The 27,618-nt window shown below is 32.0% G+C and overlaps 1 protein-coding gene across 1 annotated transcript; it reads left to right on the forward strand.

Moving 5' to 3' along the window:
- Position 1: 1 nt before the first annotated feature.
- On the forward strand, positions 2–27,263 carry LOC114324378 (CCA tRNA nucleotidyltransferase 1, mitochondrial). Its single transcript, XM_050648993.1, has 6 exons — positions 2–190; positions 245–425; positions 1,311–1,489; positions 1,608–1,852; positions 19,211–19,404; positions 26,665–27,263. Exons 1-6 carry the CDS (start codon positions 122–124, stop codon positions 27,189–27,191), a joined length of 1,395 nt encoding a protein of 464 aa, XP_050504950.1. The 5' UTR covers positions 2–121; the 3' UTR covers positions 27,192–27,263.
- The last annotated feature ends 355 nt before the right edge of the window (positions 27,264–27,618 follow it).

The following is a 27,618-nucleotide window of genomic DNA, read 5'->3' on the forward strand; positions in this document are numbered from 1 at the left end:
ACAGTGACATAAGACTATAAGACTTGACATTTGACATCATTCTAACCTATTAGAATCAAATTAGAATATAAATTTCAAATGTTTTCAAATTTTCAAATATGAATTATTAAAATAAATAGAAATGATTTTGTTTAATAACTTCTTTCTTCGACACGTAAATAAGTTAATAAAACAAGCATACTGTACAAATGTACAACTATTTACGTTTTTGTAAAACAATTTTCTTATATTAAACAATTTTCAGATAAGTAGTTTGTCAAAAGTTGAAAGAATTAAATTCCTAAGGAAAATGGCCCGTCCTAACGCAAGGGAAAACCCGGTGATAATGAAACTAAACTCACAAGAATTCCACTCTATATTCAACGAGGAATTGCGAACTTTAGTATCCTTATTTAAAGAGTATGGCTATGAAATTCGAATTGCAGGTTAGTGATGTAAAAAAGTACCTATTTGTTACAAAGTAACTACTATTTGTCCAATACCCAAGATACGAATTCCTCGTTGTTAGTAAAACTCGTTACTTGTAGTGACGAGTTTAGTAAACAGTAATTAGTTTAGTAAACAGGTACCTAAACTAAGCGAAAAACCCAGATGCCAGTACCCATAGTGAAATACCCGTAACAGGGTGTAATGCAAACACTAAGTGCCTGCCAAATGGAATTGGTAGGTCGGTCTTTGATATTTTTTCGGTACACTATTTATTAGGTATTTTACTACTATAACTGTAATAATTTTAAATTAAAAAAAGGAATGCTGCCTGCATATTTTAATGAATATGTTACATTGAGGGGTCAAGTTCATTCATATACCATTAGAAATATTGAAGATTTTGATATTCAAAAAACTAATAAACATAGCACAATGACATCCCTGTTTTACAAATGTATGAATGAATTTAACCATCTTCCCCCCAGTGTTAAGAATGCACTGACAGTTCAAATTTTTAAAAAATTACTAAAGACATATATTTTACCTAGATAAAAAATAATTTTTAATAAATCTGTATGTGTTGTATAATATTGCATGTATTGTATATTGTATTTAATTAAGCAAATTCATATTTAAATATTGTTAGTAGGATTTCTATTTCAATAAAGAATTTCAATAAAAAGAATCCTACTGTTTTGATTAAATACTCGAATACCCTCGGGTATTCAATCTACGCCTAAAGTCACAAAAATATTGTACTCTACCTATCTGAAAATTAAAAGTAATGAAAGTAACGAGTATAAAGTACCAGGTATTGATAGTTAAAGTAATGAATCATTACAAATATTCAAAAGTAATGAAAATTTACATCACTATTGCAGGTGGAGCAGTAAGAGATCTTTTAATGGGAATGCAACCCAAAGATTTAGATTTTGCCACTACAGCTACTCCAACTCAGATGAAAGAAATGTTCATATCGGAAAATGTTCGAATGATAAATGCCAATGGAGAAAAACATGGCACTATCACACCCAGAATAAATGATAAAGAAAATTTCGAGGCAGGTATTTCTCTTTTGTGCTTGGCAGCTTTTCTAAGAAACAGTGTCAAAATTATAGAGACCAATTTCTGTGAAGTAATATTCCTACATATTTAACTTACTATTTAAAATCTTGTAGGTAACTACTTTAAGGATAGATGTGGTAACTGACGGTAGGCATGCAGAAGTACAGTTTACAACAGATTGGCTACTAGATGCACTGAGAAGAGACTTGACAATCAATTCAATGTTCCTAGGTCTGGATGGTTCTGTTTATGATTACTTTTATGGACATGATGATCTTCAAAAACGAAGGATAGCTTTTGTGGGAGATGCCGCGACTAGGATACAGGAGGATTATTTGAGGATTTTGAGATATTTCAGGTATGAGAAATATTTTTATTTATTTATTTATTCACTCACGGGCAAGCCCTATTCAGATATAAATGTTACAGTGTTCTAAATTATATAACATAATGATACAATTATATAACATTAATGTTAACCAATTATATACCTAACATAAACATAATATAATATAATTATATAATATAAATATAAATAAATATAAAAAAAAATCAATATACTACATCATGTCAAAGTAATGTCAAAGTAAATTAATAGTTTAAAATGATTTTAAATTTATACAATCTAATTCGTATACCTAATTTTTAACTTCTAAAGGGGGTGTAAAGCTAGTTTGCGTCCGCAGGATAATACTGCACGTGCACCCTGGATAATCTAAATTAATGGACTAGCACAAGAGGCGCCAAACAATCTTTCACAAGATCTCCTGGCAGAAAAATATCAGTTTTTTAAGTAATTAAAGAAGAGACAACTACTAATAAATGTACTGTGATTACACGAGCGTGCCAATTTAATATCGCAGGTATGAGAAGAGCAAACATTTAGTGGAGGAGTGTCCGATCAGATCCTACAATGGCAGTCGATTGAATATGTCAACTAAATTTTTGTATGTAAAATTAATTATTATTATTTACAATGTATTGTCCTTTTTATTTATGTACAAAAACTGTGATCTAGCCATACGCTAAATAAAATAAATAACATAAATTATCATAATATAACATAACAAAGTATGTAGTTTGAGAAAAAATAATTCTATGAGTAGTACAGTTATAGAAAAGAAAGAAAAAAGAATAAAATAACATTAGGTCAGTACAATTACAAACAAAAGATATCACCTAAATCAATTCGGAAATGTTCCAAGGTATAACGGTTTTGAGTTATCTAACACATACAGGTCATGTAACACTAATCACAATACAAAAGCTCTTGCCGAAAATATTAAAAAGTTAAAAAGTTAGGGAAGAAATATGGTTTTTAAAGCGGGAAACTGATATATTAAAAATTTCGAGGTTATTTAATGAGTTAGCTAATCGAAGAGTTCTAGGAATAAATGTATTGTAAGAATAATTAAATCTATGAAAAAAAACATAAAAGGTTTGCACCTGCCTAGTCGAACGACTGGGGACAAATGGAGATATTTTGGAGAGAAGCTCGGGGCAGTTACACAGCCCGTTGATAATTTTAAATAAAATTATTAATCTATTTGTTTTCTGCGTACCTCAAGAGGAGATAAGTTCAGTATGCGCTCTAATGCAAAATAGTCATAGAATACATGCATCTTAGTGGCAGTATATCTCAGAAAATTGTGTTGGGACAGCCTCAAGTTTCAGTTTATGAGTAAATAAGTAATAGGGGGACCAAATTGTGGAACAGTAATCGAAATGAGATCTAACCAGGGAGAAATAAAGGGATATTAGCTTATTAAAGGAAATAATAATTAAGGTGTCAATCCATGCCAAGTGGTCCAATATAAATTAAGTTGGTTGCTTGACTATTTTTAATATTTTTTATTTTTCTACCTTTTAAACATCAGTCTATAGAGACTACAAAATTCCATTTATTTTATTTTTAAAAAATTTTGTTTGCTGATGACGGCCATTTTTGTTAAAGCGTATCGATCATTTTCACAGAAAACATGGCTTCGCTCTTTAGCCAATGTTTTCACTGAGGTCACAGCATAAGGCAAGCCGATAATGGTTTGTAATTTTTTTCTGGAAAAGACATACATACATACATACTTTAAATAAAAAAGATTGAGCTTTGAGGCTTGAGTAAATTTTTTCAAAAAAAATCTCAAAAATGTAGTTTTTTGAAAAATCTCAAAGTTTGACCCCTTATATCTCTGATGGGCACGGATGAAAATATTTCAAATTTGGCTGAATGTTAGCCCCTACCAAGTAGAAAAAAGAGTAAAAATTTGGAGTTGCAGACTTACGTCATATAGGAGTTACAGGCCTGAAAAAATGGTCAAAAATCAAAATGGTCAAAATTTGAGCGTTTGTGGACAGGGTAATTAAAATTCAAATAAACTGTCTAATGAAATAAAAAAGAATGTGTGTGTACTTTGTACGCACACTTCTATTATATGATTTCTTAAAAATAAATATACTTTAAACAGTTTGTTTTAATTTTTTTAAACACCAAACTAATTTTGGGCTTACCACTTTCAAAAAAATAAAAAAAAAGTATAGGATTGCTCCGGACCCGAACTCAAGACCTCTCGATCTCTGGCCGAGTGCTATACCAAATACGCTACGAGGACTGTGTCTGTATCGGTTCGGACGTACCTAATGACAATTCACGGTAACAAACAGACAAGTATAATAAATATACAATAAAATGTTTTAATAATACTCATCTTACTCCTGAGGAAGACAAATCCATAGACACAAAAATTATAATAAATATATTTACTAAAAACACTAATATATTCTTTTCACACCTTTTCTTGCACATGCACTGATATTCAGCTCACCTAAGATTCAGCAACTAAACGCCATACTGTCTGTGTGCGCATGCGCGCAGTATTATGAAATTTTACTTTCAATCGCGCCTAAAGAAGTATAACTTCAAAAATTAATCTATTTTCACCAGATTTCACAATGAATACAAATGTATACAGGGTGGGCCAAAGAAAAGAGTTCACCTTGATATTTGGCAGTTATTAAATTTTAAGGGAATGCCGAAACAGGTCGATTTTTATTTTTAAATTACAATTTTTTTATACAGTATGTCCCTGTAAGTTGTATCCATATGGAAAACTTTTTTATTATTAACTTTACGAAACAAAGTTATTCTTCATAAAAAGCTCTGCATCGTCCAAAACCTAAGATTTAACCATCAAATATCAAATTTTTTGAATATTATACGAGGTATGTCAAAAAGTTTGAATTTCAGTCAAGAGTAAAGTAGCTTTATTTTTCACAATATTGAAAATCCCTATTATGAAAAGATGATTAGAATTAAAAATTATATTCTAGTATGCAATTACATCCTTCTAATTGAAAAAAAAATTTTTTTTGAAAAATTATGGATTAACATTATTTTAAGTTATTTCAATTCAGATAACTCTTTTATAATTAATTTTACGAAAAAAAGTGATTCTTAATAAAAAGTTCTACATAATCTAAAACCTAAAATACAACCACCTTATAACAAATTTTGTCAATTTTATACGAGGTATGTCAAAAATATGAATTTCGCTCAAGAGTAAAATACGTTTATTTTTCACAATATCGAAAATTGTTATTATGAAAAGTTATTTAGAATTAAAAACTATGTTTCAGTATGTAATTACATCCTTCTAATTGAAATATTCTGAACTACAAAAATACTTTACTTTTGGTCTAAATTTATCTTTTTTGACATACCTCGTATAAAATTGATAAAATTTGATATAAGATGGTTGTATTTTAGATTTTAGACCATCCAGAACTTTTTATTAAGAATCACTTTTTTTCGTAAAATTGATAATAAAAGAGTTATCAAAATCAAAATAACTGAAAATAATATTAGTTATCCATAATTTTTCAAAAAAAAAATTTTTTTCAATTAGGAAGATGTAATTGCATATTAGAATATAGTTTTTAATTCCAAATAACTTTTCATAATAGCAATTCTCAATATTGTGAAAAATAAAGCTACTTTACTCTTGAGTGAAATTCAAACTTTTTGACATACCTCGTATAATATTCAAAAAATTTGATATTTGATCGTTAAATCTTAGGTTTTGGACCATGCAGAGCTTTTGATGAAGAATAAGTTTTTTTCGTAAAGTTAATAATAAAAAAGTTTTCCATATGGATACAACTTACAGGGACATACTGTATATATTTCATACTAGTGACGTCATCCATCTGGGCGTGATGACGTAATCAATGATTTTTTTAATGAGAATAGGGCTCGTATGTTTTCTCATTTGAAAGAGTGTTCAATTCTCTGTTCAGTAGTATAAACAATAATATCATTATTTATACAGGGTGGCCAAAAAAATAATTTTTGAATTAAATGAATTGACACAAAAAGAAGAATGTATTTAATTTATTGAACTCAAAATACATTTTATTGCTGTCATAAAATAGAAAAAAAAAAAAGAATGTGTGTGTACTTTGTACGGACGTAAGAAGTTATACTTCTATTATAATATAATTTCAACGAAATAAATATACCTACTTAACAGTTGCAATACAAAAAATTAACAATAATTACCAAAAATGAACCAAAACTTAACAATGCCAAATATTAAAAAAAAAAGAAAAAAGTATGAATCGTCCGGGATTTGAACCCGCAATCTCGCGATTTTTAGATCTCTGGTCCAATGCTCTACCAACAAGGCCATTAAGCCGCATGCTACTTACCTTTCAGATATACATAATTATACATCACGGTGACAAGTGAAATATAAAAATAGATGTTTTATTATTTTACGCCCAAGGAAGACAAATCCAAAGACACAAAATTATAATAAAAAACCTTTTAAACCACCTTTTTCAAATTGCGCAAGTTGTATTATTAATATTCTCCTTTTCATGAACATTTTTCAGTGCGTCACAAATTATAGAAAAAAAGGTAAGTCCGTGATAATACACATTTATGACATTTATTCTAACGTGACATTTTTGTTAAATCTGACAGTTGTCAAATTTTATTTTCAATTTGGAATAAAACCAAATCAATTGTGTCTATTGCATTTATAAAATGGTATTTTCTTTCATTTGTATAGTCTTATAAATTGTACAGATTATATTGATAATACATATTATTATTTTATTTAATAAATAATTCTTTTTTGATTATGGCGCCATCTATCGAAAACTAGAATAATCACCGAACTAGAATAATTACCAAAGTATTCAAAGACGTGCCTTTTTTTCTGTCACATACAATTTAATGCGTTAGAGAGAAATCGAAAAACTGTGACGCACTGAAAGATGATCATGAGAAAAATAATATTAATGTTAATAAATGAAATATAAATATTTTGACGTTTCACAATTTGACAATTCACTTTTAACTGCAGTGCCTTAAAATTTTTAAAGCACTAGTGCCTTAAAGTAGCATTTTTAACGCTCCTATGGAGTCCTAAAAATTGCATTTTTAACACGTTTGTAGAAAAATATATTTAAAAACACTAATATATTCTTTCCACACCTTTTCTGGACTGATACATATATAAATTAAAAGATTTTGAAGTATAACTTCAAAAATATAATATGAAAACTATTTAAAAAGGCAGTATAAGTATTAACTAACCTTTGTTGTTTCTCTTCCCACAAATTTTAAAACGCAACAACCATACATAACCAAACCGTCAACCGTCCAAACCACAGCTGCGCTACAGCTGCCATATTGGATAATTTTTGACATGTCATTTGAACATCCAATCAGAACAAAGTTATAATGCGCATGCGCCCGGATCGTAGGTTTTAACATATAAAAATTCACACTCATATCGCGCGTAAAGAAGTATAACTTCAAAAATTATTATTTGACAAATAAACATTGCTTTTCGCTGATATTAAATGTGTTCAAACTGTCAAGAGGTAGGTGGGAGGCTGTTTGTGGTTTAATTTAAACGAAAAGAAAAAATGTTTATTTGTGAAATAAACATTTTTTCTATTTTCTAACAGCAGGACAATGTATTTTGAGTTAAAAAAATTACATACATTCTTCTTTTTGCGCCAATTAATTTAATTCAACAAATATTTTTCTGGTCATCCTGTATAAATAATGATTATAATGTTTATATTACTAAATAGAGAATTGAACACGCTTTCAAATGAAATACCACAAATTAAAAATTAAAATACCAAAATATTCGCATTTAAAAAAATCATCAATTATGTCATCACGCTCTGATAGATGACGTCACGTAGGATGAAATATAATCCCAAAAAGTTGCAATATAAAAATAAAAATGGACCTATTTCGGGATTTCCTTAAAATCTAATGGGTTACTATTGCCAAATATCGAGGTGGACTCTTCTTGGCCCACCTTGTATAAATTTGTATTTATTGTGAAATCTGGTGAAAATACATTAATTTTTGAAGTTATACTTCTTTACGCGCGATATGAGGGTGAATTTTTATATGTTAAAACCTACGATCCGGGCGCATGCGCATTATAACTTTGTTCTGATTGGATGTTCAAATGACATGTCAAAAATTATCCAATATGGCAGCTGTAGCGCAGCTGTGGTTTGGACGGTTGACGGTTTGGTTATGTATGGTTGTTGCGTTTTAAAATTTGTGGGAAGAGAAACAACAAAGGTTAGTTAATAGTTATACTGCCTTTTTAAATAGTTTTCATATTATATTTTTGAAGTTATACTTCAAAATGTTTTAATTTATGTATGTATCAGTCCAGAAAAGGTGTGGAAAGAATATATTAGTGTTTTTAAATATATTTTTCTACAAACGTGTTAAAAATGCAATTTTGAGGAGTCCATAGGAGCGTTAAAAATGCTACTTTAAGGCACTAGTGCTTTAAAAATTTTAAGGCACTGCAGTTAAAAGTGAATTGTCAAATTGTGAAACGTCAAAATATTTATATTTCATTTATTAACATTAATATTAATAATACAACTTGCGCAATGTGAAAAAGGTGGTTTAAAAGGATTTTTATTATAATTTTGTGTCTTTGGATTTGTCTTCCTTGGGCGTAAAATAATAAAACATCTATTTTTATATTTCACTTGTCACCGTGATGTATAATTATGTATATCTGAAAGGTAAGTAGCATGTGGCTTGATGGCCTTGTTGGTAGAGCATTGGACCAGAGATAAAAAAATCTCGAGATTGCGGGTTCAAATCCCGGACGATTCATATATTTTTTTAATATTTGGCATGGTTAAGTTTTGGTTCATTTTTGGTAATTATTGTTAATTTTTTGTATTGTAACTGTCAAGTAGGTATATTTATTTCGTTGAAATTATATTATAATAGAAGTATAACTTCTTACGTGCGTACAAAGTACACACACACACATATTCTTTTTTATGTAATTAGACAGTTTATTTGAATTTTAATTACCCTGCCAGCAAACGCTCAAATTTTGACCATTTGGATTTTTGACCATTTTGTCAGGCCTGTAACTCGTATATGACGTAAGTCTGCAACTCCAAATTTTTATTCTTTATTTTACTTGCTAGGGGCTAACATTCAGCCAAATTTCAAATTTTTTCATCCGTGCCCATCAGAGATATAAGGGGTCAAACTTTGAGATTTTTCAAAAAATTACATATTTGAGATTTTTTTTGAAAAAATTTAATAAAGACTTTGAGTCTCTTTAACAAAAAGCTCAAACTTTTTTATATAAAGTATGTACGTATGTCTTTTCCAGAAAAAAATTACAAACCATAATCGGCATCCTTGTGCTGTTAAAAAAATGCTGAAAATGGAATTTCATCATTTTACCTTTTCAAAATTTGAGGTTCATTTAAGGCCTTAAGGGTAGTTTGAACTTAAATAATGCTACATGCCGTTTTTTTAGAGCATACTTTTCTAAAAAGTTTGGTTTTTGATTTATTGTTCTAGGACAAATCTCAGTGAAAATATTGGCTAAAGAGCGAAGCCATGTTTTCCGTGAAAATGATAGATACGCTTTAACAAAAATGGCCGTCATCGGCAAAATATTTTTTTTTAAATAAAATGAATGGAATTTTGTACTCGCTATAGACTGAAGTTTAAAAGGTAGAAAAATAAAAAATATTGAAAATAGTCGAGCAACCACCTTTGGACCACTTGGCTTGGATTGACCCTAAGACATTTTAAAAATTAAACTTTTTTATTCTTATTTATTTATTTATTTATTTAACCGATATACCACTTTTACAAAAATTAATGTGAACCTTTACAAAGCATAGGTTGCGTTAAAAAAACAAACCAAAATTAAAATTATTAAAATTAACGAAAAATTCAATTAAATTAGTAGCTTAAGTTATTAAGTAATGCTCAAAATCTCAACTGATTTCTTAAATGTTGTTGTAGATATTCCAAATAACTCTAAACTATTGCTGTGCTCATAATTTGTAGTGTGAAATGGAATGTTGAAAATCTCAGTGTTACGAGTTCTCTTAGTATTAACATTAAAACTTATTAACCTTAATAACTTTGGATCGGGGGACATGAAAGGAGCCTCCACGTAGATTGTGATCACTTGTGAATACAATAGGGCGTCCCCTGGAAACGAGTAATGTCGGCTAATCCTTTCAACACTGGTGCACCAACAACACAGATGCAATCAGAATCAAAACGGTCTTTATCAAGGCCATTTTTGATGACGACCTCAATTAATATTGAAGGATTATCAGCAGATAAAGAAGACCTATTGTTTAATATGTGCAGAGAAGACGGTGTCGATGTTCTACTGGTTCAAGAAACCCATAGAGGTATTGCAAGCCGCAGACCAAGGATTCGGGGTATGAAGCTTATACTGGAGAGACCACACGACCAGTATGATAGCGCAGTCTTCGTCAGACCAGATATCGACGTAGCTTCCACATCTCTAACAGATCAAAATGATATCGAGATCCTCACGCTTCTATGTAACGCTCCAGTCCAAGAGTGGTCGATGGAGGGACCAAAAAAATGGGCTACCACAGGGAAGTGTCCTCGCGCCGATTCTATACAACGTATACACCAACGACCAACCCATACACCAACAAACAAGGCAATTTATTTACGCTGATGATACAGCTGTGTCAGCTCAGGGAAGAACCTTCAATGAAGTCGAAGTGAAACTGACAGATGCCCTGGGAGACTTAGCTCTATACTACGATAAAAACCATCTGAAACCCAATCCCACAAAAACCCAGGTATGTGCTTTCCACCTTAGAAACAAGCACGCCCGAATGCTGCTGGAGGTGGAATGGCGTGGTCAGATGCTGGAATACAATGAGACGCCAAAATACCTTGGCGTCCGTCTGGATAGAACTCTGTCTTACCGATACCACTGTCAAGATGTCAAGAAGAAAGTAAGTGCCAGAAATATCATCCGCAAGCTAACTAATACAAAATAGGGAGCACAACCACACACTCTCCGCACTTCTGCCTTAGCATTATGTTTTTCGGCCGCGGAGTTTGGAGCACCAGTATGGGCAAACTCTGCTCACGCAAAGAACGTCGACGTGGCTCTAAATGAAACGGTTCGTATAATATCGGGTTGCCTGAAACCGACACCTATCGAAGAGGTATACCCCATAGCTGGGATTGCTCCACCAACTATCAGGAGTAAGGTCACGTCAGAGGTAGAACGACAGAGACGGACCGAAGACACCCCTTATATGACCACCAAACTCAGCCAAGCAGACTAACATCTCGGAAAAGCTTCCTGAAAACATCAAGATCCATCCCCAAAGCGCCAGAGACGCGCCGAATACACGTATGGCAAGCGTCAGCTACCGCGACACATTTTCCTCCCTCAGAGGAAATGGCTGCTGGACACAATTTACCGTATCCGACTTGGAAAGCGCTAAACAGACTAAGAACCGGCGTCTCACGTTGTGCTAGTAACCTGAAAAAATGGGGATACCAGGAGGACGATACCTGCGACTGTGGCGCGGTTCAGACCAGCCGGCATCTACTATCATACACAGATATGAGAGAGACCTGCACAGAAGAAGACTTAATTATAGCAAATGACAGGGCCATCTATGTGGCCAACCATTGGAAATACAGAATTTAAAGTTGTCGGTGTTCCGGACACGGAAAGTAAGTAAGTAACTTTGGATCTTGAACATATCCATTTATAATCTTAAAAAGGAAACATAAATCCTCTTTAAACCTTCTATGATGTAGTGACGACATATTAAGTATTGACAGTATATCATCATATATGGGGTATCATCACATAACCTCAAGAATTTATTTAGATGTCACTATTATATGAAGGAGACCAAATGAGAGAACCATACTCCAAAACTGATAGAATTAAACTAAAGTATAACATTTTTATACAGATAACTGTAGCGGCAGACAGAGAAGAATGGAAAAGGATGGGGGAGGCCTATGTCCAAAGATGGACTGAAGAAGGCTAATTAGATAGATAATATTTTTAAAGTTTGAACTGAAAACTGATTACAGTTTCTAAGAATAAATCCCAACATTTTAAAACGTTTTTATATACTTGGCTTGGTCGGTGTCATGGACTCCGCAAATTTTGTAATCCATTTTAAAAATACTTCTAGGCTACATAGGGACCTGAAATTTTCAGAATATCTTTGAAGTAGCTAACAATACAATATTTAACTGCTATTAGACAGGGTGATTGATTAGTAGGATAAAGCTCTGTAGATCCGTTATAGTAATGGATAGCGATAAAAGTTAATAAAAAAAATTGTAGCCAACTTTGAGCTTCACATTACAAAATTTGAATTTTACAGGGTGTTCAATAACATAGTGGCAGATCAAACTTATGTTTTTTTTTTAAATGGAACACTATATTTGATTTTATATTCGAAATCTTCTTAACTTCTCCATTACAAAAATATAAAAATGGTATGTTATACAGGGTATTCACAAAGTTATAACAAATTTTATATGAAAATCGTAACAAGTTCAACTCCCTGTATAAATAAAAATAAGCACAACGGCAATGGTTTATTGATGCCATTTTTTTACTTATTGTTAAAATTTTCATAAATGATTGATATTCCTGATTTTCTTTATATTGAATACAGTGTGAGTCAAAACGCAAGTACATTATTTTCTCAGTAATTTTAAATGAAACACCCTGTATTTTATATCACTATCGAAAAGTACTATTACCTTACTTTAATTTATATATAACATTCCCTATGTCTAAATTTATTGGTTTTTGAGATATTTTCATTTTTCAAAGCAAATTATTAATTACGGGTCTAAATCTTTCCAAATTTTAGGTAAGCCATGACTGAATTGTCTAAAATTGACAATTTACGATTACTGATTATCAGTCTGTAATCAAAGTTTGCTACAATTTTTGTTATTAGCTTTGATGGCTATCTATTACTATAATGGATCTACGGAGCTTTTCCCTACTAATCAATCACCCTGAATGGATAAACCGATTTTTTTTTATTTCAAACTATTTTAAAAATGTGGCTAATGCAATGATATTTTAAAGTACGTTAATAAATCGATATCTACAAACTGATGGTGGGTCAGTGGCATTAGATTGCAGAACGAGAGTTTCCTAGTTCGACCACGACTGTTGCGTACCTATCTTTAATTTTTTTTATTAAATAATTAAAAGTTGATATACTTAAAATTCGTATTTTATAAGTTAATTGTTATATATAAATATTATAATATTCCATCTTAAACAACCGTGGTATTATAAAAAGTACTTTTTTATACTATTGTAATTTTTGGAATTTTAAGCATTTTATATCGTCAAATTATTTTATATTCTCTCCTATAAATAATTAAAACGTTTTATTATAAAAAAGTTCTTTTTTATAAAAGTGTAATTATTTAAAGCTTTAGTTGAAGTTTCATTAATATAATATTTAAAAGTTAATTTAGAATCAAAATTTATACCCAAATCTTTAATATTATTACGTGCCTCTAAAGGTACATTATTTTTACAATACTCTTAATTTACAAACTCTCTTGATCTTCCAAAAGTAATTTTAAAACATTTTTTTATATTGAAGTATAGCATATTTACCTTACACCAACTAGCTAAGCTTTTAATAACATTCTGTAACAAAGAGGCATCAACTAGGTTATTAACTATTCGAAATATTATAAGATCATCAGCAAACATTAGAAATTTACTACTTTTAATCAGGGTTGTCTTGTTTTAAACAACTGTTTTAAACATGTTTAAAACACTTAAATTAAACAAGCGTTTTTTTTTTCATTTTTTTGTGAATAATACATAAATATGAAAAAAGTCTTATACACATTATTATTATTATACAGACTTTGTAACAAATATATTTTTATTTATTAATAATGGGAACACAACAAAAATTGGAAAACTCAAAACATTTTGCATACAAGAGTTAATAATTTTCTCAAATTGTTTTAGTCTCATAGTAATCTTGTAATCTAAGTCATCAATTTTATCAGCCACGTGATCACTTATATAATTTAGCTCTTTAAAAATTGAAACCAACTTAGCAGCTTTGACATTGCCTAGCATGTTACATAGTTTGGAATTGACTAAAGCGTATGATGAGAAGAGTTTTTTTTATGTTGTATGACCATAGAACGCCACCATGCCAATGGTTGTACATTAGATGTTTAGAAAATATATATGGATTAAAGGGTACACACTTTGCCTGGTAATTAATAATAATTGGCAATGCTTCTGGATGTGAAGTGAAGTTTCTACATATTCCGTACCAGTTTTTATTTGCTCTTGACTAAATTTACTTCCACTAAAGTGATGAGCAAGCAAACTTGTCAAGAAATGAGCCAGGATCAAAGCCATTTTCATAAGCTCCTTGACTTTATTCGTATCATTTACCAAAAATTCGCCATTTGCGTGTTCAGTCTCGAATGCTTCCAGAAGTTCTAGCCATATCTCTGTAGCCTCTCGTGCAAGTATTTGTTTGGACTTTGTCCCTGCACTACAATATACTTTAATTTTTATAAATACCTAGTCTTTGTCATTTGCCTTTAACTTTGTATCATTTACAAGCTTTGTTTCATCTTTATCAATACTTATTCTAAAAAATCTACAAGGAAAAGAAAATGTTTTTCCTGTAGTTGGCTGTATACCATCAATCACAAAATTGAAAAAAAATCCTTTGTAAAAGGTATAAATTTTTTTTTATTAAAATCCCTTAAAAGGACTATATCACAACAAAACGTTTTTGATTTTTATAAAAAATCATCATCAGTGTTAGATAAACTGGATGCTAGCTGACCCACAAAAGAAAAAGAAAAATATCCGGGTAAAAACCCTTTACATGTAATATAGATGCCTTAAAAGTGCATACTTCAATAAAAAGCCCTGTGATGGTCACATGGCAACCAGGATAATGCCCTGAGGTAATGTATTGAAATTTCCCAACACGTGAGATCCAAATTGAGTTGTTTACATTTCAATGACTTAATGGCAACTGAATGCGAAATGAGTGATGTTTCTGAAAAAAAGGGGTTTTTTCAGAAACATCACTCATGTCGCATTCAGTTGCCATTAAGTCATTGAAATGTAAACAACTCAATTTGGATCCCACGTGTTGGGAAATTTCAATACATTACCTCAGGGCATTATCCTGGTTGCCATGTGATGTAGCCCTTTTAAGGAATTTGAATAAAAAAAAATGTTATACCTTTTACAAAGGATTTTTTCAAAATTTTTTAATACTTATTCTATTGTTTAGAGCAAATGTGAAATAATATTGGCCAGTTTTTCAACCAACTTTCTAAGCATTCCGATGAAGTATTCCAACGAACATCCTAATGCAATACAAGAGCAGAATCACCAGCTTCTCGGAATTTTGCGCTAGCAAAATGTACATTTCTGAAATACTTGCAATTTTTTGACACTGTTCTTTATTCCCGGCACTTCTATATCGTGGGCAAGTAAGTTCATAATATGGGCTGAACAGCCATAAGTTATATTATGTATCTGTGCTGCCTAATTCCTCAAACAGATCCTTCTCGTTGTAAGAAATATGATTTAAACAATGTTTTTTTCTACGTTTTATTTGTTTAAAACACGTAATTTACAAACGAAAAATAAAACATGTTTAAAACAAAAAAACCGTTTAAAACAAAAAAAAACGTTTGTTTTGTATAAAATAAAAAAAACATGTTTTTTTTCAACCCTGCTTTTAATGACTGAGGATATATCATTAACAGATATATTAAATAAGAGGGGCCCAATTTGAGACCCCTGGGAACTCCATGAGGTTACAGATACTCGCTGAGATAAACAATTTCCATATTTTACATACTGACATCTACCAGATAATATATAACTACCTATCCAGGCTTATTTAGCAATAAGCAGATCATGGTTAACTCTATCGAAGACTTTAGAGAAGTCTGTGTAGATAGCGTCAACCTGACCCTTCTGTTCAACTGAATTAGCAATAAAATTAGTATACAATATTAAGTTCGTACGTGTAGACTTACCTTTAGAAAAGCCATGTTGTTGCACATTAATTAAATCTTTACAATTCCATATTAAAAAGTTATTTACAAGACACTCAAATAGTTTGGGTAATACAGATTGGCTACAAATACCCTGATAATTTTCAATATCATTTTTATTACCAGACTAGAAAATTGTAAGTAATAACTACACTCCTGACCAAAAAAATCGGGACACCTTAAAAATGGGTCATTTTTGATTTCTCGAATCTCCTAAACCTGTTGTCCGATTTTAGTGATTTATTTAATATGTTATAGCCTTATTCTCTAAGAATATGGATGTAGTAATAGTGTTGCTGAACAGGTAAATGTCATGGTATACCGGGTGTAACAATAATACTGTGTTTTTTCCTGAAAGTTCGTAACAGCCTGTGGAATATTCTAGCATTTAAAAAATATTGAAATTAAAACTCAATTGTAGCCTTAGCCTTTCTTAACATTCTGTTTTTTGACTCATTCACTTATGTTGGATAATGAAAAAGTTAGGTACTTTGACAACTAGCCATGTTCTTCATCAATACAGGGTGTTTCTAAATAAGTGCGACAAACTTTAAGGGTTAATTCTGCATGAAAAAATAATGACAGTTTGCTTTACAAACATATGTCCGCAAATGCTTCGTTTCTGAGATATGGGATGTTGAATTTTTTCTTACAAACTGACGATATATTTATTGCTCTAAAACTGGTTGAGATATGCAAATGCAATTTGGCAGGTTTTAAGACGTAGTTATTTCACATTTTTTTACATACCACTAAAATTTTTATATTCACCATTGGCGTGCATACAGGTAATATGACCAAGTAATATGACCCGTACGAACGCCAATGGTGAATATAAAATACATAATTGTATGTCAAAAAATGCGCAATAACTGCCTCTTAAAACCCACTAAATTTCATTTGCATATCTCAACCGGTTCTAGAGCAATAAATAAATCGTCAGTGTGTAAGAAAAAATTCAACATCTTGTATCTCGGAAACGAAGCATTTGCAGACATATGTTTATAAATCAAACGGTCGTTATTTTTTCATGCAGAATTACCCCTTAAAGTTTGTCGTAATTATTTAGAAACACCCTGTATTGATGAACAACATGGCTAGCTGTCCAAAGTACCTAACTTTTTCATTATCCAACATAAGTGAATGAGTCAAAAAGCAGAATGTTAAGAAATGCTAAGGCTACAATTGAGTTTTAATTTCAATATTTTTTAAATGCTAGAATATTCCACAGGCTGTTACGAACTTTCAGGAAAAAACACAGTATTATTGTTACACCCGGTATACAATGACATTTACCTGTTCAGCAACACTATTACTACATCCATATTCTTAGAGAATAAGGCTATACGCTCTGAGCTTCGCTGGTGGCGCTCCTAGCGGATTACTGGAATGATCTTTCACCGGTAATTTTTAAATTTATTATTTAATTGTTATCGCTTAACAGTTACAACGCAAAAAATTAATTAAATTGTAATCGATTTTTTTAAGATTTTGCTAATCATTTTGACGTTCTATTGATAAAATATGAATTTCTTACTTCGGATACTTTCACAATTATCGTGTAGATGGCGCTAAGATTTTTAGATTAAATTATAATTACATATTACGGAACATTAAAAAAACTTAAATTCAGTATTTAAAACGTAAGTATATTTAAGGTAAAAATATATACCACAGCTTTGACCAACTAATATTTTTTATAATTAATGTTTTTAATTTTAATTTTACATTAATCACTTTGACATTTATGTCAAATTTCCGGTAAACGTTTACAGACTTGCCACTACTGGCGCTCGAGAATTTGTAAATATCCCCTCTACGTACGAGCTCACAGCGGATAACATATTAAATAAATCACTAAAATCGGACAACAGGTTTAGGAGATTGGGGAAATCAAAAATGACCCATTTTTAAGGTGTCCCGATTTTTTTGGCCAGGAGTGTAGTTTTCCAAAAATCAGGAAATATGTGGATAGGTTTTACAAAAGTAAAAATGCAATGCTTGAGTACATAAGCTGACAAACAATCTGGTCCAACTTTAAAATACTATCATTATTATGTCAGAGAGCTCAACACTATAAATTATTCACATTTACACTCTGCTGATAGTTAAAAATTGGGATCAGTTTAGAATTAGAATATGCAATTGAGAAAAAATTACCAAATAAATTAACTACGTCTTGAGCATTATCACCTGTATTATCACCGTAGAACATACTAGATGGCAGATTATAACTTTTATGTTTGTTATTAATATATGTACTTCCAAAATGTCGAGGATTTGATAGAATCCCATTCTTAATATTATTCAAATAGTGACTATAACATTGAAACAATACTTGTTTACATTCATTTCTTAACTGAGAAAATCTTAAGTAATCATCCCTTCTACCAAATAATTTATACTGCTTATGTATTTTCTTTTTTAAATATATCAACTTCCTTAATTTACCATTAAACCAAATCAGAAACTAACTTGTTTTAAATTTTTTGATCGGAACAAATAAGTCGAAACCTGTATACATAAAATCATAAAATACTGCTAAGCTGTAATTAACATCATCTGATAAAAGTAAGCCCCAATTAATACTTGCAAAGTAATCATAATCCGACATAATTTGCATTTTTAAAATCATAATAAATTCCCCGTAGTTCAGTTGATAATGCTTTTCAAAACCAGCTAATTCTACAACTATACTGCCGTCCTCAAATAAAACGCGGTATGTGCAGCCAACTTAAAACCGAGAAATCGGCTCTCAAAGTTTTTTTCTCAGGACTCTATATGTGTTGACGGCATATTCCAATTTGTTAATTTTGGTAGTAAATAAAATGATACGGCTTTCAGACATTGCAGAAGCATAAATAAGGTCACAAGTCACAAGGAAACTACATATAGCAAAAACTTGATTTTCAATTTTTTTGCAGATACCGCGTTTTAATTGAGGACGGCAGTATAGGTGAATGATGTATAATATGTATTATGTATTCTGTCCATTGTTTCAGCTTAGTTTTTTCACAATATTGAAATGAATAAAAAAATTCGCTTTTTTTGCCTAAATGTTAATGAAAAACATGACGTAGTAAAAATTTCGATACCCACAAGATGGTACACCTTTTCTATTGAATTCCCCCAAATATTACAGTTAAAAAATAGTAGCCAGCAATTTTTCGATGTTTAAATACCTACTTCGTTTTCTGGGGAATATTTTTCTAGCCTTCAGTAATAATTTGAACATGCTTTCGTTGCAAATAACTGTGTATAGCTACTTTTGGGTTCCAGATTTTATGGTAGGATAGCATCAGAACCGAAAAATCACGAAGAAGGGACCCTTAAAGCTATTAGGGATAATGCTCATGGTTTACAGGATATTTCAGGTGAGAGAATTTGGATGGAACTGAAAAAAATTCTTGAAGGAAATTTTGCTGGGGATTTGATGAAAATAATGATTGAAAATGGTCTGGCTCCATACATAGGTATGTATTTTTACACTTTTATGAGGAAAACGTAATGTTTATCATAGTAAATACTATGATGAACATTACTAAATCGTCACCATCATCAATGGTGTTACAACTCTTCGTGAGTCTTTGCCGCATTTATATTGCCTACCATGTTTGTCGGTCCTGTGCCACTAATTCCCATTGTCACACTCCCATTTTCTCCAGATCTTCTTTGACTGCATCTTTCCACCTTTTTCTAGGCTGTCCTGCAGACCTTCTTCCATTTGGTCTTTCCCAGAACACATTGTTTATAAGGCGATTGTCGTTACTGCGTATCACATGCCCTGCCCTTCTGAGTCTATTGGCCTTTATATATCTGACTAGATTTTCCATTCCGAATAGAGACTCTAACTCGTTATTGTATCTGCACCTCCATTCGTTTGTCACGCTGTCTCTTACTGAACATTACTATTTTTTTTTCTACTGCCTCTTTATTGTTTTTTTTATTTTGTATTCTAGACCAAAGAGAAGTATATCTGTTTATTCTAACTTCAATAAGGTTCATTCTTACTTTAGCAGAAACCTATCTAGATACCAAATTTCAAGACTCTAGTACTTTCCTTTTGGCTGAGAGGCATTTGCTCCGTACCAGTGTTCAGGTCCTCCATGTTTTCGATGTGATGCTTAAGTATTCTTTCTATCTCTTATCTTTGAATATCATCAATTTTGGTCTCTAAACAACGATGTGCTTTCTTTATAGAATTTTCTGTTTTCATGCCAATTGATATGCTCTAGTATAGTACTTCTTGTACTTGTTTTTTCAAAGCCTCTCTTTGTTTCATTCTGAATATTATTCAAATCGCTTGTATCAGAGAACAACTACCACAGAGAAACGACACGACCGTACTTAAAACGTGTACCGTTTTTGTAAACACATGCGCGAACCTGGTTGCTTTAAGTGTTCCCAACACATGCTAATTCCAGCTAATTCTGTCAAAAAATTCTGTAAAAAATTAAACTTCGCTCTGCCAAGCAAAAGGGATATTTCAAAATAAAAATAATAAATGTATTTCATAACAGACGCGAGTCTCCGAAGAACCAACCAGATCAAAACAGATGTTGTCCGGGTGTCATCGCACTCCAAGATATCCTATTTTTACGAAATAGAAATATATAAAGAGTTCTATACACGACAATTTCTGATTTAGACGACGCAAACAAAATACTATTCAAACTAAAAATTGTTGGAGACATAATTGGCGCGATAATTGGGAAAATCTTAAAATTATAGCAGAACAAGACTTCAAAATTGCAAAAACACGGTTGCAATTAAACAAACTTACATTAAATTATGAAAAAATTAAATACTTATCTACCTTGGAGAATAACTATTAACAGTTTGTTAAAATTATGGGGAAATCTAACAAAACAAAATTTCAAATATGTGAAAACTTGACGTCTTAATACCGACTGTATTGAAATTTTTTTTGGCAGTGTTAGACAGCAGAGTGGAAATAATGTAAACCCGACTGCCATTGAGTTTAAAAGAGCATTTCGTAAGCTGTTCTCTCAAAATTATTTCCATTCAGAAGCAATAGATTATTGTAAGGATGATTAAGTGAATTGTTGCTAAATATAAAATCTACAGACATAACTAAATTCATACATAAAGAAGACAAAGGTGTCAAGTGTCAAAAAGCACTAGTGCTTCCTGACAATGACTACAGAAAAGAAAATTTGTGTGTTGTGAATGCATTCAGTTATGTTTGTGGATATTTATTGAAGAAATGCCTTGAAATTCACTACTGCAATACTTGCAGTATTGCAAATTTGCAATAGCAAGTCAAGAATTGGATGCCAGTAATTTATTTATTCATTTCAAGGCATTCCACAAGGAAGAAAATATTTTTGGTCATTTATACTCACCACCAAAGATGCAATATTTTATATTTATTGAAAGTCAACATAAATGCTTAATTTTATTTACGAATTTATATTGTGTGATATGCCCACTGACTATTGGTTCCCTGGCCGTTCTTTAGTGTCGTTGGCGGCTTAGCCACGAAAGATCAAAGGCGTGTCGTTTCTCTGTGGTTGTTGTTCTCTGCTTGTGTTCTCTTCTTCTTATAAATTTCCCTGCTATTTGCTTGAATTTGGTTAAGTCTAGCTTGCCTTTTTTTTCTCTACTGCAGTTTTGCATTCATCATCATACATTTCCTCATTTCTTTGTCTCTTGGCTTTTCCGACAGTTTCATCTTCAGATTCCGTTATTATTGTTTTTAATTGTCTCCATTCCTTCTCTGCATACAGTCCATGTCAAAACAAAATAAATTTTTTGGTCCATATTTCAATTATTTTTGAAGTATTTATTATTTCTAACTTATTTTTGAAGTTATACTTCTTTAGGCGCGATTGAGAGTAAAATTTCATAATACTGCGCGCATGCGCACACAGACAGTATGCCGTTTAGTTGCTAAATCTTTCAAGCTATGTATAAATATATCAGTGCAAGAAAAGGTGTGAAAAGAATATATTAGTGTTTTTAGTAAATATATTTATTATAATTTTTGTGTATTTGGATTTGTCTTCCTCAGGAGTAAGATGAGTATTATTAAAACATTTTATTGTATATTAATTACACTTCACCTTGTCTGTTTGTTACCGTGAATTGTCATTAGGTACGTTCGAACCGATACAGACACAATCCTCGTAATGTATTGGGTATAGCATTCGGCCAGATATCGAGAGGTCTTGAGTTCGAATCCGGAGCAATCCTATACTTTTTTTTTATTTTTTTGAAGCGGTAAGCACAAAATTAGTTTGGTGTTTAAAAAAATTACAAACTGTTTAAAGTATATTTATTTTTAAGAAATCATATAATAGAAGTATAACTTCTTACGTGCGTACAAAGTACACAAACATTCTTTTTTTTTTCTGTGATCGTTTTATCTTATATATTGTTCTATAAGTAATAATTTCATAAAGTAAGTTATCAATCGAAATAGCACAGAAAACGACAATAAATATCATTCCCATACCACCAGATTGACAACAGGTGGAATACTTTCTTTGGTTACACCTCCTGATATTTTCAAAATTTATAAAACATACAGGATGCCGAGGAAATTAAGATGAGAGAATTTTAAATAATTCACAACTCATCTGCTCAGCGTGGTAAAAGTTCCAACAAGAAAGATTCCTTAATCAAAACAAAAGATTCCTCAAACAAAAGACTAAATGAATTAAAAATGTATAAACATTCTCAATTTCTTTGCAACACGAAAATGTAGCAGCTGTATAATACTATGGTCAAATCTAAGAGTACAGGAAGAGTCTATACCGGTGTCGGGGGGTTGTTTCGCCCTCATCAGTAGTCCCATATCCTCCTCTCTCAGATTCTTCCACGTACCACACTTTGGGCCTTTCCGAATTGCAAGGAAAGAAAGAGCTTTCTTTCTTTCCTTGTGTAGAGTATTATGCAGCTGCTGCATTTTCGTGTTGCAAAGAAATTTAGAATGTTTATACATTTTTAATTCATTTACTCTTTTGTTTGAGTATTAAGGAATCTTTCTTGTTGGAGCTTTTACCACGCTGAGCAGATGAGTTGTGAATTATTTAAAATTCTCTCATCTTAATATCCTCGGCATCCTGTATAATTTATAAATTTTGAAAATCTCAGGAGGTGTAACCAAAGAAAGTATTCCACCTGTTGTCAATCTGGTGGTATGGAGACGATATTTATTGTCATTTTCTGTGCTACTTCGATTGATAACTTACTTTGTTTTTCGGTAGATGGCCCTAGTTCATCCGTGACATTTCTTTCTTTGCAATTCGGAAAGGCCCAAAGTGTGGTACGTAGAAGAATCTGAGAGAGGAGGATATGGGACTACTGATGAGGGGGAAACAACCCCCGAAACCGGTATAGACTCTTCCTGAACTCTCAGATTTGACCATAGTATTATGCAGCTGCTGCATTTTCGTGTTGCAAAGAAATTGAGAATGTTTATACATTTTTAATAATTTCATCATCATTGGCTCTACAACCCATAGTGGTTCTTGGCCTGTTCCAGAAGCAGCTTCCACTCCTTCCTATCCCTCGCCTTGGTTTTCCAATTTCGCACTCTTAACACTCGCACGTCGTCTTTCTATGCGTCTTTCTTTCATAGCGTCTACGCCATAATCCGTTTTCCTCCACACTTCTATAGATATGTCTGAGGATTTTACATTCAAAACAGCCTAACCGTTCTTCATCACTTTTTGTTATCGTCCACGTTTCTGACGCGTAAGTGAGGACGGACTTGATTAGAGTTCTGTATATCAATGTTAACGTCTGTTAATTTCTGCAGTTACTGTATTACCTTTCGTAGGGGAGCAAAGTATGCTAAATGTGCAGTCACTCGAGCGTTTTGTGGACCTATTGGGTTGTGAAGAGTAGGTCCTGAAACCAAAAAATGTTGTAAAGTTTTCCATTTTAGCGAGGACTTTCCCATTTTTAATTCAATTTTTCATTTCAGACAATCGTTTTTTTAGATTATAGCGCCATCTATCCATAATTCGAAAAAATGTCTCGAATAAAAGTTACTCATTTTTACGTAAGGAATCCAAATATGCAATAAAAAATGGGGGCTCCCATTTAAGATTTTAAAGTAACCCCTACCCCACCACCGTGGGGGATTGTGTTTAGTGCCATTTGATAGATTTTTCAAAAATATTAAATAAGTGTATTTTTCAGTTTTTCGATCTGATGTTCATTTCGCGAAATATTGCGGGATTCGTATTTAAAATATTAAATTTACCCCCCAACCATCTCCGTGGGAAGTCATGTTTGGTAACATTCGATAGATTTTTGAAAAATGTTGAGTACGTATTTTTTAGTTTTTCCATCTGTAATCCATTTCGCGAAATACTCGCTTTTTTCTTGTGAAGCTTTGGGACTCGCCCATTTCCTTACGCCCCGCTCAAATCGTCAAATTTTAGAAATATACACTGTTTTCCATGTATGTACTTAACTTACCTTATCTTAATCTGACGATTTCGAGTTTTTCTAAGGATAGATTTTTTTTCGGGCCCCCCTTAACGAACTCCCCTGCATTAACAGCCAATATATGGTAGAGGTACATTTTCAGGGTACAAGATTTTCCCCATGTAATAATCTGACGCGCTCGAGTAACTGCAAAGATCCCCGCTTGGTTTCCCCTACCATTTGGTTGATTTGTGAGTATAGATATACGAACTCTCTTACTCCTTCGAAAGTATATGTTCCAACCGTTAGATCTTCAGGTTCTGCTACTTGATTATTATTTGTCACCTTCATATACTTAGTTTTATTAGTGTTAACTTGTAGCCCCATTCTTTTTGATGCTGCTTACAAATTAGTTGTACTAGCCTACTTATACTACAGGTCAGATTTTGTTGCGCCATGTTTAAAAGTTCAGAAGGTATGCCATCTGATCCAGGAGCTTTGTTTTCTTTCAATTTTTGTATTTCTTTGATGACTTCTTCCTCTGTTGGGATGTTATCTTTCTCTCTTTCGTCGTCCATGTCTTCGAGCTGTATTTCTGCTTCTTGCAACCTAATCTCACTTTTTATATTTGAGGCGCTCAGAGCAACAGTGGCCTAAGCCACAAAATAAGCATTTTTAGATTAAGATATCAATAAAAGCAGCAACATTAAATTTTCGGATTAACAAGGGTTTGCACAAACTATTTCTATATTTGGCTATCAGCCCATATGGCATATGGCCCATAAGCATAATGTAAATACGAATGCAAAGATTGCATTTATCTCAAAACTTCGTTTTTGGGGTTAGGCCACTGTTGCTCTGAATGACCCGTTCTCAACTTGATTTTGCTAAACAATCTTCTCGCCTATGTGGGAAGCTTCACAATGATATACATTACTTTCATATCAGTCTGTTTGCTCCATTATCTTTTCTAGTTTTTAGTTCTCTAATTCAGACAACCAATTAAATTATAATATTTTCAATTTGTCAATAAACATTACAAACATATACATAGGCAACCAACATCACCTAGCTATTTTTACAACATTAAATATACCTTATCTTGGTACCTATCATATAGGTGGCGTACATAGAACTAATTTTCCTTTTCTTTCAAACTAAATAAAACTGTTTGCCTTCTTTCTCAAATTTAATCACCGATGACGTCACTGACTTGCATTTTATCTACCTAACACTAACAACAGTTCTTTCTGTAACAGAGAGTAGAGAGTTGGCTCATATACTTTTACAATAGAATCTAATTATTATAATTTAAATTTCAATTTTATACAGTTACTAATATATAATCCAAAAATTTTTTAAACAACAATAATAATTTGAAATTCATAACCAAAAATTGACTACCTGTCTTGTCATGTCACTTCGGTCTGATAATTGGATTGTCATCTCCTTCACTTTAGTTGGTCTGTGTCCATTGAACTGGCAAGAACCACGAGTTCTTAACGAGCAGGGAACCATGTTGCCCTTTGAGCACTCCTAGCACATTTCATCTTGTAACATCGACTTGGAGTCGCTACAAATATCACTTAATTGTTATGTAAACCATTTATATCGATGTAACCTTTCTAAATAAGTTGCTAGTTTCTTTTGTGAAGCAGAACGTAAGTATTGCCACATTTTTCTTTAACCTAGTCACAATTTTAAACCTTTTGTATTCATTTTAACGTGGAAATACTTCGTTCTAGGCACTGAGGATGATCTGATTCAGATTGAAAACGTTTTGCAAATCCTTTTGGAGGACTTTTATGTTTTTTAATAAAACTTTTTATACCAATATACAAAAGAAGTTTTTACTTCAGTATGGTTTTTTAACTATGGTATACAGCCAGCTACGGGGACTTTCCCATTGATTTTGGACTAATTTAGTCTACCCTCAAAATTTTCTGCCCACCTTTCTAGTAGCTCGTCCTGTTCACCAGTTATTTCTCCTGTTCTGTTCCTAACTATTGTTAGTCTAGATTTGGATTCCGTTCTGGTCTGGTTAATCGTCTTGTAAAATTTTCGTGTTTCTATTTTTTGTGCTATACATCTCTAGTTCTTCCAGTTGGTTTTCCATGTGCTCCTTCTTCTTTTCAGTATTCGTTTTAAGTCTCGTCTCAGCTGCTACCTCTTCCAATATGGTTGGAAGAGGTAGCTATCTCTTCCAACCATATTGGAAGAGGTAGCTATTGTGGGTTTTTTAACGCTTATACGTTAAATCTTTCCTCTTTAACTCCTCTAACTTTCTTTGCATTGGAGATAAGTAATAATTTACTGTGCTCAATTTTTAGGTTTACCAGAAAATCCAAATCTTGAAGAAATGAAACGAGTGTGGGAACAAAGTGGTCATCTTAATTTAAATGCAATCACATTGCTTGCATCTCTTTTGAATACCGTTGATGATGCAGTAGATTTACACGCAAGACTGAAATTATCAGCGTTTGAAAGGGATTTGGCTGTCTACATTGTGGAAAACAGAGCCCCAAAATTACACCCGAAACCTCTAATGCCGTTTCAACAACAGATATTGAAGTCTACATCAAAACCGACCAATGCTCAAAAAATGGCTGTGGAAGTATTAAAATATAACAATTCCCCCTATTGGGAAGAGCTGGAGAAATGGGAAATCCCTAAATTTCCTCTTAGTGGGAACGTGTTGAAGGAAAGAGGAGTTGAAGGGGGGAGAATGATGGGCCAAGTTTTGAATGAGTTGAAACATTTTTGGGCAGACCATGATTTTAACTTATCGGTGGATGACATTTTAAAAGAACTGCCAAGGGTTTTAAATACCATAGCGGAAAGAAAGAAAAAGAAATAAATATTTATCGTTGTTTTTTTTTAATGAATTTAACAAATATAAAAAGATTTTTAATAAAATTTGTTTATAATAGTTTTTTGTTCAATAGATATACTCATCGCACAGTAGATTAAAACCTAATATATAATTTGTTGTATAAATCAATTGGGACGTGATCTTTTAATCTATTTTACTAATTCATAAAAATTATATTTTGGTTTAACTTGTTATTGCATATGACTAAACACAGTGTGGGCCAAAGAAAACAGTCCATCTCGATATTTGGCAGTATTTATTAGATTTTAAGGAAATGACGAAACAGGACGATTTTTGATCTAAGGGGGACACATTTTTACGGTACATGCATCTTTCATTGTCAACCCCCTCCCTTTCACTTCCCCCATCCCTTATTTTTAAATAGGGAAAAGGGGTCGTGCGCTAGCTCATT

The sequence above is a fragment of the Diabrotica virgifera genome, chromosome 4 (genome assembly GCF_917563875.1).
Source record: "Diabrotica virgifera virgifera chromosome 4, PGI_DIABVI_V3a".
NCBI lineage: Eukaryota > Metazoa > Arthropoda > Insecta > Coleoptera > Chrysomelidae > Diabrotica > Diabrotica virgifera.

Bases quoted from the DNA above. Each gene is read 5' to 3' on its own strand.
- LOC114324378 (XM_050648993.1), top strand. From the start codon at position 122: ATGATTTTGTTTAATAACTTCTTTCTTCGACACGTAAATAAGTTAATA. The intron at 191-244 runs GTACAACTATTT...AACAATTTTCAG, and splicing joins AACAAGCATACTGTACAAAT to ATAAGTAGTTTGTCAAAAGT. The intron at 1,853-19,210 runs GTATGAGAAATA...TTTGGGTTCCAG, and splicing joins AGGATTTTGAGATATTTCAG to ATTTTATGGTAGGATAGCAT.